This window comes from Amblyomma maculatum, chromosome 2 (assembly GCF_055883805.1).
Source record: "Amblyomma maculatum isolate TAMU_Amacu chromosome 2, ASM5588380v1, whole genome shotgun sequence".
In the NCBI taxonomy this organism is placed as follows: Eukaryota; Metazoa; Arthropoda; class Arachnida; order Ixodida; family Ixodidae; genus Amblyomma; species Amblyomma maculatum.
The window spans coordinates 100,126,425-100,139,984 of record NC_139345.1 but is presented as its reverse complement, the minus strand read 5'-3'; the positions used below and the strand labels follow the sequence as shown (position 1 = coordinate 100,139,984).

The 13,560-nt window shown below is 41.8% G+C and overlaps 1 protein-coding gene across 6 annotated transcripts in view; it reads left to right on the top strand.

Annotated features, from left to right (window-relative positions):
• LOC146199394 (rho GTPase-activating protein 23-like) overlaps positions 1-13,560 on the top strand; it is a 102,907-nt gene that overhangs the window by 48,922 nt on the left and 40,425 nt on the right. For all 6 annotated transcript variants that reach the window (XM_084594848.1, XM_084594846.1, XM_084594844.1 and 3 more), the window contains exons 2-6: positions 4,240-4,339; positions 5,061-5,204; positions 6,321-6,357; positions 8,473-8,650; positions 9,982-10,036. In XM_084594848.1, the coding sequence (XP_084450974.1) occupies positions 4,292-4,339; positions 5,061-5,204; positions 6,321-6,357; positions 8,473-8,650; positions 9,982-10,036 (462 nt within the window). In that variant the 5' untranslated portion in view covers positions 4,240-4,291. The remainder of the gene's footprint in view (positions 1-4,239; positions 4,340-5,060; positions 5,205-6,320; positions 6,358-8,472; positions 8,651-9,981; positions 10,037-13,560) is intronic.

Here is a 13,560-nt window from a genome sequence, read left to right as displayed (position 1 = left end):
CTGACTCCATGCTGAGCACGCAGTCAGTAGGAGATCTCCTTAGGGAGCCCTCTGCTGTTGTGCTTCACAGCCTGGCCTTGTTTGCTACAGCTACACAACTTGCATTGGCCTTGGCAGCATGAGTAATCCCATGGGCTTTGTCACGTGTGATTTGAATCTACGACTCTCGTGTCTGCTTTGTGTTGAGATGGTGAGCACTGGTGTTTTTAAATAGGCAACTGTGCATTATCCACCTTGACTGGCGTGTGATAATATTGGAGCTACTCTTAGATTATGCTTCTGGCATATAATGTCACGCTACTGGGCATTTTTTACAGAACCATTCATTTAGATTGTTGTGCTCAGAGAGAAGTCTGCAAGGGCTTGTTGGTTCTATTTTCTTTTTTATTGGTGAGATGTTGCTTATTTTGGCTAGGTGGCACAGTATTTATGACATGGATCAATACGAGGTTGAGGTTGTATAATCAGGTCAACTATCTCGATGTTAGCTGATTATTAATAGCAGGTGAAAAATGTATAAAATGCATCTAATTAAACATCAGATGATGCTTCTATCATATGCTGGTCCTAGGACTCATTGAGCTCTTTGTATAAACTGTCGTATGTATTCTTTGCATGTGTGGCAGAACCTGTTACGTGATAACACCAATAATTTTTGCTTGTCATGACAATAATGAAAATGCACATTTAAAATAAAAGCCTTCTAGCCTTCTTACTTGATTTGGCAGTGTGTGCCAAATAAAGTAAGGAAGGAAATTTTTCTGTTAATTGGAGGGAAGCTTTTCAAAAATATATACATGAACCTTATGATAAGATGAGTAGTTTTTCGTCTGTCTTTGTTTCTTGCTTTTTAGTTGCAGGGTGACATTATTAGACAATTAGTCAAGTGTCATCTTTGGGTTACAATCTGGCTGTAATGACAATATTGCCTGGCTAGGCAACTGGCTGTCGGTGGCAGTGATAAATGAAGAGTGGTAATATGAAAGTGCTAGTAAAGAAATTGTACAAGCAGACACGTTTTTTACACCATCATTTAGGTCTGAAATAACATTTGGGAAAGATATAAATAGGATAATTTCTTTGTTAACACTGACTTCAAAAGTAAATCGCTAACCTTCAGTATTTGTATTTTTGTCTCGGTAGCTGATAGCAGAGAAGCTTGTAGAATGAAACCTTGCTTCTTCCCAAGAAGGACTCTCACCATTCTGTTTCGTGCCAGACCTTGGAGCTTGAGTAAAACTAGTATGGCTCTCATATCAGTAATGTTTATTCGGCCTCCAGCACCCTTATCTTACAGCTATCTCTTTCATATCTTCCACCATAAGCATGGGTTGTGATGACTCTTGTCTTGGGCTGCTCTGCAAACCATAACGTGTTTTTGTAGTGTCCTCTGTTTACCATTCCTATGGCTGCCTAGCTCGTAAGTGCCTCTGCATCACTCTGTGGTTTATCTTGGAGTTGTTAAACGCACAACGCTTGTTTCTTTGTTGTATTGCTGGTTCAGGCTTGGATTTACATCCTTACAGCAGTTTCCCAAGCAGTTTGCAGCACTGTGGAAGGGGAGGGCAGCCTAAGTCAGTCAGGATGGCGTGTACTATGAGACTATGTTTCCATGTGCCTGTCAGCCATGGTGCAAGAATGTAGTGGGACCCACCACCACCAGAGCCCTTACCTGGTGGCCTAGGTCTCCCTCACCTTTCATAGTAAAGGTAAATTTATGTGCAGCCTCATACGTTATAGGCATAAATATTAGCATCTATTCCTTATGTTCTATCTCTACACGGAAGACAGAAGAAAAAACTTGTTTTTACAATTGACCATTCACAAATGGCAGAACTCTGCATCTCTGTTAAAATTGTTGAGAGCGAAACGGTAGGAGCTCGCATAGCTCACGCAAAGAATTTCTGACAGTTTTGAAATCGTTAAAGCACTTCTTAGGGCGCTGCCTCTTAATTTTTGGGCAATTTCCTAGGCTATATTCTGAGCCCTGCCTTACATTGGAGCGTGTGCCTCTTCTGTGTCAGTAGCTGCGAGAGCATTCTGGTGGCCTGCTTCTTGTAAGACCATTTGCTTGGAGCATGCTCTCTTGTCTCCTTCCCCTTGGTTTGCCCTCCCACTTCATGGCCTGGCGCACCACCCATTTATTTATTTTTGTCCAGTGTTGTGCAGGGTCATTACAACTCCATTGCTCTCAACAATGGCTCTCTTTGCACAGCTCAGCTGGGGGAAAGGGGGAGAAGGAAATGATCCTTGTCGCTCATGCGTGTGCGTGTGTCCATTGTCATTTGCCTCAAGAGTGAGAAGAAGAGGGGAGAGAGAGGACGTGCACCTTTCCCTGCCTGTCATTCAGGGTGTTTGCAGTTGCCAAATGCAGTTTGGAAAATTCCTGAGTGAGTCAGGGTTGCAAAAGCGGCAGCAGGGGGTGACCGGCATGCTTGTCCTGTCCCTTGCTGTGGGCCGTATAGTTCACTTGGTGATTTGCTTGTTTTACACTTATTCCAAAGCCCTCATTCCGAGAGCCTGTAGGCATAGCTCTTTCTTCAACCTCTACACAGATGTTATGTTTTTGAAAAGTTCTCTTTTTGTATGGCTGTTGACATCCGGTGCAACCACATTTACGCTTGACAGATCTGTATGAAAGTAAGATTTTCAGCAGGTCTGATAGGCATAAATGTTACTAGTAGGTACCTTGCTAATATTTGCCTTATTACTTTAAAATAGTTTGAAATACTTTTTTAAGGTAAAAAATATGACATTAGTCAAGCACTCTGTAATAGCTTGTTAAGCTTACAGCATGCAGAACGTCGGTGTAAAAACAAAGGAAAATTTGTCACTGCTTTCATGTTCAGCAACCTTGGTCAATTTATTGTACTTTGATCATGCAAATAGCATGCATGTGTCCTTTTAATTTTGTCACCATTTAGTTAGTTTTTTCTGTTATGTCCGCTTTATTATGTCTTGTTTTATTTTTTTTTATTTCTGGAGAAATTTCTGGCGGTAGAGGCCACTGCATCTGTCTGCCTGTTATGGAAAGCATTCCTTATTTATTAGGTGTAAGTAGCAGAGGTTTCACAAGGAACAGCCTGTACTTCTTAGTGATAGTACAGGAAAAATTGGACTTCATTTTAGTCCACTCATCTTTTTTTTAGCTAATCTGATGTGGAGTTTTTTTTTTTTTCTCTACAAAAAAGAAATTCGGTGTGATCTAACTCAGAAAAAGAAAGTAGCTTTTAATGAAATTTGAGTTGTCATTAGCTAATTCAGTGCGCGATCAGAAGTTGACTTTTGGCACACACAAAAAAAAAAAGCACAAAGGAGTGGATAGCATTTATATTTTGTATGCTGTTTGTGCATCTGTTACTGGGCATGTTCAGCGAACTAGCGAAGCAGTATCTCTGCAGCCACTGAATTTTGACAAGTGCCAGCCAGTTGTTTTAAATACTGCAGGCAGACTTCAGGATAACTTGTTGTTTGGCTGTTGTGTTGATATCCATGGTCTCATTAACATAGCTTCTCTTTCTTGTCTCTGCTTCACGTCTTGTTCAGTGAGGTATCAGGAAGAACAGTTTTATCCTTCTAAAAAGGCATACTTGTCTCAGGAATTCCTAGTTTTATCAGGTGTGGTACCGAGAGTATTGGTGTAGTTTCCTGGTTGTTTAGTGTAAGAGAATGTCCAACCTGCATATTGTGGCACAAAATTTGTGTTCTAAATGTTTCTGAAACATATTTCCAGCTTCTTGTGCAAAAGGTGCAGTAAGCTTTTTCTAGATGATACACTGCAAAGGATAACCAAGGTGACAGAACACAGTTGAGTTAATCCGGTGTTTGGGGTATTTATGCACTGCATGTATGAGGCAGTTTCGCATACTGGTGTTTCAACACATAGAAAAGGCACTTAAAAGTTTGTATAACTGAAAGGTCGCTTACTTTGGTAGTTTTTAATTCAGCAATTTTTTGTCCTTCTTATGCTGTCGTTTTCTTTTGCATATCCAGGAACCACAAATGGATGAATTTTCAATGCTGAGAGCATTTACTAGCATTTTTCATGGTGTGTAAACATTGCAGGGCTTCATTTAAATTGTGATTGTGATCGTCATGCTACATTTTTATCTGAGAATTTGCAAATAAGTTCGGTCAGCAAAGTTTTGTATCTGATTTGGTTTTAATTTGCTAGAAACAAATGCGTGGCCTTGTCAGGAAGAGGCCGATTCATGTCTATTTTGTTTTCCTTTTGTGCAGGATGGGGAGGTCTGCATAGCATCTTCTAGTCTTAAGGCCATTGGTGGACAGCATGGTGTCCAAGGGTGGAGAAGGTGACATCTCTTCCTGGACAAACCAAGTGAGCCCCTGTCTGAAATAGTTACTTATGGCAGTTGTTTTCAAGAAAGGGGCATGTGGCATCAACTGCTGTGTTCAGCAGTTGTTGAAAGTGTTCGTGTTATATTGCATTTGGCATCGTGATGCAAGAATGTGAAAAATGTTTGCCTGGTGTGCTAACATAATTTGTAAAGAAAACTGCTCAATTCAGAGCAGATTTGCTATTATTATGAGGGCATACAGGTAGTGTCATATAGTGATGATGTTCTGGTCCAGATATCTTTTTTGTGTGTGTTACCACGAAAAAGAAAAATCACTATTTGATCTTGGTTTTGTTTAATGGTAAAAGACAAGGCAGAAACGGCTGTGGCTGAAACATGCCTGGGTTGCGAAGAGTAATGGTCAGAGTTTCGTTTAATAATGCGATGTTAAAAATTGTTAACTCCATAGCCTTTTATGAAAATGCAGTATCTACAAACCAGCTAATGATTGGTAGAAAAATTTAGTTTCATCACTATATGTGAAAGTCTGGAAACAGTTTTGACCTTCGCTTAGAGGTTTATTGCATTTATCACTTATTTATGTCAAATCGTTACCTTGGCACATAGGACTGCCCTGGCATGCTTTTAGTATATATGGCTGCTTTCTCTGTGGACCTGTGGTTGGAGAGAGGCTGTTGTTGAAGTGGGTGTGAGTGGTGGTCATCTCTGTTCCTCCCACGTGTGTTGTACACGCGTGTTCAGGATCAAGCTGCAGGCAAGAAGGAACCTAAAGACGACAAAGCATGGCATGGGCTGAGGACGGTGGTGCTGCAGCGGTCAAGCCTCAACGAGGACCTGGGCTTCACGTTGCGGCACTTTGTGGTGTACCCTCCCGACACCATCAAGGCGAGTCCCATCTCTGTGCCCACTTTAAGCAGCCCTTAAAGCCTGTGTCCTCAGTAGTGCGGCTTTCATCTTTGCTGATTCGTGGTGCTTGTTCATAGCAGTATGTTGTTGCAAGGATGCTGGCAGAGTGGTGACTTTTGTAACGGCCGTACATGCAGGAGACCCACACATTACCACAACCTTGAAATGTAGCTGGTATGCCTCGGTTATGAAGAATTTGTTTCAGCTTGAGATATGATAAAAAAGATCGATCAATCGATCGACCAATCAATCAATCGATCAATCAATCAATCAAGCAGTGTTTTATTATCATTATGCATATAAGCAATTTACAAAACAGTGCTTGGACCCATAGCCAGGGGTTACTTTTGGGTCCAAAACATAAGAGCGCATAGATACAGGTAATCTTCTCAAAGAAACGGGCCTGCATATTACAATGTATACAGATAAAAAATAAACAACAAAAATATTATCAGCAGGTTCAGGTAGTGGTACATAATTTGTAAAAGTCTTATGTTATACAGAAGGCAGTAAGCAGTCTCACGTGATAATGGCAGTGCAAAAAGGTACAGGCATGAGCTGCATATCTTGGATTCAAAATAAAATGCATTTACATAAGAGAGGAAGTTTCAGCATTTAAGACAGGATAGTGAGTCTTCAACTTTTTAAGAAAGTTTTGTTCAAGTCTTAAATCAACTGAAATATTGTTCCAAACTTTGGCACCAACACACTTTATAAGCCTTTCACTATAAACATTTTTTGTAAGGTGTATATTGAAGTTGCCAAATGCGAAATTTCTCGTGGGCTGTAAAGAGCTGTAGAATAAGGACATGGGAAATGGCAGCTCCATTATGGCTATATGGCATTTTTTTTTTGTAAATTGTTTTTATTTTTTTATTCTGGGAATGCCAGCCTTATTATACTACTGCAGTGGTCAAGTAAGGATTTGGAGATTTTACTTTTCTGTTTATATAGATAGCAAGGTGCTTGCGTGACTGAAGGACTGTGGGAAATTCAGCTCATATTGTGCTGATTTTGGGGGTCGAATGTAGTGGTTGCAGAGCAGTCTCTTGTTTAGTAACAGCTTCTGTGACACTTGACTTCCCTATCTTACAGGCTGCCCGGTTAGCAGGAAAACACCCAACAGTTGTAGGTGAGTTCTTTCGATCTCCACTTCATAGCATACCTTTGTAGCACCTTACTTGCAATAACACCTGGCAGGCATCTAACAGGTAGTGGGGATGGGTCTGCACTGCATCTATGAAAGGTTGACAAGAGCTCTGTTGTGGTGCTCTGAGCTAGGACTGGCTAAGTTGCCATCATGCACTTTGTGCCGGTCCCACAGAGATATGGCACATTATTTGTTGGAATGCCATAGTCTGGCTTTAAGGCGCAAGATTTAAAGTTTTGGTGGATTACTCTGTACCGAAGCAGAGTGTCCAACAACGTGGAAAACCTTGATTGTCAGGGAAGTTTTGTGTAACTTGAACAATTGGAGCATTATCAGGGATACTATCGAAAAGTTGACGAAGTAAAGGAAACGAATTGACAGAAATAAATCAGCAGTCTGATGTGAATTATTGATGTCATTATGAGGGCCCAATGCACAGTTTATCCACATTGGCATGGCTTCTTTTCGCATCTAACATGTATAAGGCATGGGGTCCAGGCTGTTAGTTTCTTCTTGTCATCCATGAAGTGAGCACTGCATACGCTAGTTGATTTTTACCGATTGCCAAACTTGCCAGTAAGTTAAGCTGGTGCAGACCAAAAACATTATTACATTCAGAAGTATTTTTCATGATACTATAAGCCATAACCAGTAATGCGCGGAATTTGCGCATCTTCAGTGTTTGTTGCACATGCCGCCCTGGTGGGGCATTAAAATCTATCTGAGAAACCTTGCTTTCAGGCCGCGTCGTTCTCCTGGACCGTACAGAAATAGGTAGAGGCTAGTAGACCCGCGGTTGAAGCTGTGATGATGGGTCACAAAAAGCTACTACTTTTTGTGGAGAGAACCTTGTACGCGGCATTGCTGCTCTTGAAAGGGGTGCCAGAGTGAACGAGTTGAAATTTGTTTCAGTATCCTTAATTTCTTTAATATGCACTGTTATCTCTGTTTAAATGCGCGCATTCTGAGACTGTACTAGTGTGTTGCTGTGCCCCCAAGCTGCCTACCTAATGGGCTTGGTGTAGTCTGCAAGGAATACCTTTCGTCTTGCCCTTTCCTTAGAGGTGTGCACATGGTACTTTTTCAAACTTTCAAACTGAATCAAATACGAATATTGTAGCTTTCTGTTGCATTGAATGCAAATAGTGATGCTATGAACCAAATCGAATATGAATAAAATATTTGTGCTAATATATTCCTTAGATGTGTAACTATTCGTACAAAATGAGCACTTCTGCGAGACGTTGAAATGCTAGCAGTGGCGCTGCTTTGCCACCCAGTTGCTTATGGAGTTGAAGCTACAGTTTGAAGCTATAATTAGACGTAACACTAATCTGGCGCAAGGGGTCACACCTTGAAGTCAGTATATCAGCTCTGTGACCATGACCTTTTGTTACTGGCGATGAAAGGAATTAAACTGGAGCCACAGTTCAAGACATAAGACCGACGACAACTACGTAAGGGCCATGGACTCTGAGATTTGCCACCAAAGCAAAGTTTGCAGAACTTACCGTAGCCCTTCTCCATCATACAGTCTCAGAGGCTGTGAATGAATACTGTGCTGTACTTGGGTGCCACTATATGAATGGACCGCTGCGTGGCACTAAACTGTTCATCACGCATGTTGCTTGGGGCACGCTGGTACTACATGACCAATGGGTTCCCTGCTTTTGGAACAACCGCTGAAGAAGAATGTGCCAGACATTATTTGAATGTAATTCCAAATACTTTAAAAATAGCCCAGATCTTGAGAACACTTTCGATTGCTTCCGAATAATTTTAAGCATGGACTTTTTGATTCGTTTGAATAATCTAAAGGGAGATATTAAATTGGTAATTCTAAATTTTCGAATGTTTTCACAGCGCTATTTTTTCTGCATGGTTCTGAGCTGTTCAAATTTTCTGAGGTTTTTATTTATGTTACTGATTGCTTGCTACTTGTGGTATTTAGTCATGTTGAGTTGCTGGGATGTTTTTTTCCTTGCGGAAAATGAGTGACGAACGTAATTACCTGTAGTGCCAGTGTTAACGGTTGAGAGAGGAAGGCGTGTGCATGATAGATCGGAAGTGCAGATTTGTCCTTCGGGGCCCTTACAGACCCGAGCTGGGACCAGCACAAGCAGGAGGCCATGGACACCATCTTTGTGCGTGAGGTTCAAGCCGGAAGTGCGGCTGACCGGGCAGGCCTTGTTACGGGCGACCGCATCGTCTCCATCAATGGGCAGCCTGTCACGGGCCGCTCATATGCACAAGTCATCGATCTCATCAAGAGGGGGTTAGTGTGCTTGACGACGCTGTATGCACGATTCTTTGACATGTGGCTCTCTGTGAGCTCACTTCTCCGTTGGTTTGTTCGAACTCAGGGAAATGCCTCTCGCATGTTGGTACCTCAATATAAGGAGCTACTTTTTCTTTCGTTGCAGCTTTCATTTGGATATGCCGTGTTTGAACACGAGCTTATAGCTAAGCCTGCCTGCCTTTTCACACCTGCCTCATGCTAGGCAACAAGCGTATGAGCATAGTCTGGTCCAGGTGCTTGAAGCATTACTTACTGTATGGTATCAAGCTCAACTGTGAAATTTTCCATGCACTCCACATATAATTCAATACGCCCAAAACTCAGTGGCTTGTGCCTCTAGTGGCTCTCGGGTGAACTGCTCAGGACTGTGCAAGCATGGATAAGAGAAATATTGCTGGAAACTGCTAGTAGTTGATTAATAGGTTGCTCCACCATATTCCAAAAGCTAGCCGTAGGTCATGCACGCATTTCGATACATGTTATTTATTGTAACTGGTATGATTACAGAGCAGCAAGTATTCCTACAGTTTGTTTCGTAAATAGAGTGCAGCGCCTCCAAAACTTCCATTCCTCTTCACATGGTCTACATCCGTAATAGTAAGAGTAGTTTGTCTTATGTCCTAAGTACAGGCGAGCAGGGAACTGTGGCTGGCAACGTCTTGCATTTGATTTTACCTCTTATTACGCTTTGATATCCTGGCCCTCACGGAGACATCGGGAATGAAGTAGGGATATGTAGTATAGTGGTATGCTAGCATGCCTATTTTCTCTGACTCCATCGCGCGCAAAAGGTTCACCTTGAGTGATAATTGTAGCTGGAGCACTCATTAACTGAATGTTTGAATTCCTTGTTACAATTGCATTGCAAGCATATCCTCCCGTTTTCGACAAAACCTCATGGAGTCTTTTAGAAGTGCGAGTGATACACAGCGGAGTGACATGCTTCTGTGTTTGCACCGCTTGTGTACCATTGCATGCAAAGTGTGGAACGAATTGTAGCCTGTCAGTAATCCTGTAGTTTTAAATTTTTGTTCTTTCACTTGTAGCTTTGGGTTTTACTCCGCACTGAATTGTTAAGTCAATATAACAACATGCATTTTCGTTACATTCATTTACACCTTTTTGTTGCTTTACTTTGGTAAGTGTGAGGTCTTGCTGAGGTCTACAACACTGTGTTTAGATCAATTTGTTGTGTGCTTCGTCATTATTGTTATGGTGGCCTGCAAGACTTAGCAGTGTGGTTCTGTGCACAATACTTATGCACCCTTTGAATTTTCTTTTTCTTTTGTTTGTTTGTTTTTTTGCAGGGGTCTGTCTGTACAGCTTTTGGTTGTGCCCAAAGAGGAGGATATCCTGCAGCTCGTAAGTGCTTGGAGAGAACCATGCTTGTATCACTATAGTTGCATTGTTTTTAGAAGGATATGATAAGTGGCAGAAGGAAGGTCGCCCAGGGGGCAGAAAGTTATGCATGTTTGTTGGCACTCTTGGTAGATGGCATCACTAAAACAAACGGCTGGGGAGGGGGGCTTGTTGTGTTGGCGTTATTGTTCTCTTGCCCCTGCAACTAAACCACGTCAGAACAAGTCTGAGCACAGTACGACAGAAGAGTACTAGTCACTGCACCCTCGCCTCTTCAGATACTTCCGGTGCGAATATCTCCGAGTGATGCAGATCTGTTTTATAGTTTGTGGGATCAAGCGAAGTGCCCAGTGAGGGATACGTCAATCGCGATTTCGAGAATTAGCAGTAAAGCAGCAGTTTCACAGTTGTTGCATATGCATGAAGGAAAGGATTTTATGGCATAAAATGAATTTCACATGTTGTGGCTTTCGAAATGCAGCATAATTCTATAACTGAACTTCGGACAAAACTTGCGAGTACTCGTTTCAACAGTTGCAAAATTAAGCAAGAGAGGTCTGTGTTATTCTTAAAAAACTGCAGCACGAAACTGTGGGGAAGTACCACAAGTCACTACCCAGGGGAAGAAAAAAAATCAAATTGTCTTTACAGCGCAGTGCGATAGCACGAGAGATCCCTCATTGTTGTGTTGCTAAGTGTGCTTTTGATTTACAAGAGGTGATGCTGCTTTATTACAATGGTACGTTACAGTAACTTGTCTTTTGTCCCTATACCAGACAACCAGTGCGGTAGTGAGTGGCGCTACTTCGTACCAATGTGGTACAGTGGTGTCACCTGGTACCGGTATAGTACCAGGCGGTACCAGCTGGGAACTCCCTTATTACAAATCATACTCCACCTTTGGTGCAGAGGCAGAAGTGCTGCTCCATTTTCTCCATTCGGCTACAAACTGCTTACCATGGGCCATCCTGCTACAAAACACAATATTGCACCAGAACTGCCCCAGATCGGTTGGCTCAATGTTTTACCTTCAAATTTAGTGAAACATGGGTCTTTACCACTCAGTGGGCTATTGTATTGCCTAAAAAAATCCTACGCAATTCAGTTCATTAAGTGAATTGTAAGAAGGGCAACAGCTGATGGCTGTTCTGAGTTGCATGTATATCTTATGAGGGCCGCCATAGTTTAAACGATGGCAGTGCACCAGTGGCAAGAGGTATAATGCATCTTGCGCTGTACCTAATACCAATAAATTTTTTGTGAACTGCTTAAGCGTAGAGCATAATAGTAAATATTTTTGAACAAGTGAATTATAAAATGGTCCACAAGTGATTGGAACAAATTTAATTGCTGAAAAATGCTCTGTGCACATGACATAGCACCTCCTCCCAGCCTTCTGAAATGCCAGTGAAGATAGAAGAGAGAGCAGTGATTGAAGCAGGCACTGCAAATTACCATAAGCAAAGTTGTCTGGCTACAAACAACTACATGAGTTGTTATAATGATTCTTATGTGAAAACAAGCAGGTACTTCAAATCAAGTCCTCTCAGAGCCGTTCTTCCCTTAAAGCACTACTCATTAGTGCCCAGGAAACTTGGCAGCAGAGTTGTAGGATCAAAGGACATGCTAGTGGGAATGGGCTGCTCCAAACTGGCAGTGGTACTTGAGTGCATCAGAGAGATAGACTCCATGTTTGAAATCACCAAGTCAAAATAGGCACAGGCAATTTCGGTCAAACTTAGTGTTCAGTCACGAAATGCACATTCCAGCATTCCATTTTTTGCTGATCTGTTCCTAATTATTTCTCAGGTCAGGTGAAACATTTTAAACGCCTGTACATGTTTTGGCCATTTGCCTTGGCCTCTTCTTGTCAGAGATACTTACATAGCGGAGCGTTGAACTAATGTTGAAAAAAAAAAAATCTGTTTTTCTCTTTGAGTGCTTTGACATAGAAGTAGCATCAGATTTCCTCAGGCTGCAGGGCTTTAGAAAAGGGGTTTTTCTTTGTTTCAAAAACTAATATGCCATCGTCTTGTTCACAGCTTCGAACTCCTCTTTGAAAAAACTTCCCAACTGCAGTAATTATAAAAATAATTAATGGTTTTAAACTAATTAGCTGGATCATTAAAGGGGTTTTGCATTTTGTTATGTCTGCTATGGCAGAGAGTTTGTACCTGCAAACATTTTTTTCCCATTTTAAACTCACTATTTTTGGGAATTTCAGTGTTTGCTGAAACACCAGGTATACTTTTTTGTGTGTATTCAGCAAATTCAATGACAAGGCACGTTTCTTTGTTCTTGGTTGCTATGCAACTCGGACATGTTTGGACTGCCTCAATGTAGATCGCAAATAAATACATAGGTATTAACACAGTAGTTGCTTTTTCAAATGCCTTTCAGAAATATATTATTCACCGGTGTTCCTTGAGATAGCTCTTCACCAAGTTCACTTGCCTTTCACGTTTCGAGCTGAACAGACATAAAGGTTCTACAACAGAAAAGCTATATGCCGTCATGCATCAAAGCATGGAACAGTTCCTTCCCATTTGAAAGCGATAAAAACATGGCCATGTAAGCCTTACACAAAGAAATTTCAAGAACTGGCGTCACGACTGCTGTGAACAGCATGATCCTGGGCCCCCACTACTGTCATGCTATCTGTCTTTAGGCAACTTAACTGTGCACCATGGCCATGGCATGCCGTTCCATCACCTGTCCTGTTCTTCCACTGTGCTTGTAGCTCAGCCTTGCTGTAGCCATTAGTTTCAGCACTGTCTCCTGCTAGTGATTGCTGACAATAACTGTCTTAATAAGTTCTGATCAACGTTCAGGGGCCTTCATAGTGGCTAGCCTGGCGTGAAACCAGTAATTTCTGATTACTTATAAGTAAGGGTGTGTGGATATTAGAAATTTCGAATACGAATCAAATATGTTTGTTATCCTATTCGTATTTTTAATTTAATTGGTTCACAGGAAGGGAAAGGCACAGTATCTGTCACACTTGTTTCTGTGGACACCTGAACCATGGGGAAGGGAAGAGATGAGGGTGGGAGTGAAAGCGGAAAGAGAGAAAGAAGAGCCGTCAAGTAATTTCGACCACCTGGGAATCCTTAATGTGCACTGGAAGCTGATATTCGAAATTTTCGAGAATTCGAAAATTACTGAATATACCAAACATGTTCAGATCCACCATAGTTTCACTGCACTGTGCGCTTCACTGCAATGCTTGACCACGTAGGCTTGCAGTGCCAAGAAGACCCTCCTCACAGAGCGACCCCGTCACGTTTTCTAATGCTCCACTGCAATCCTCAGCATCCTCAAAACGCGACGAAGCCGTTTTGTGAAGAGGGCCTTCCCGACAATGTCGCAAAGCAAAGCAATTCGCGAAGCGAAATAAATGTTGCTCTTATTTTGGTTTGATCTGAAATGCACTCAACCATCGTGGCAGTGTTTAGCAGATAAAATTACTGTGATGCAGATGTTTTTCGGCAGTTCTTTCAGGCCCATTCAATGGACTCTGGTCATTT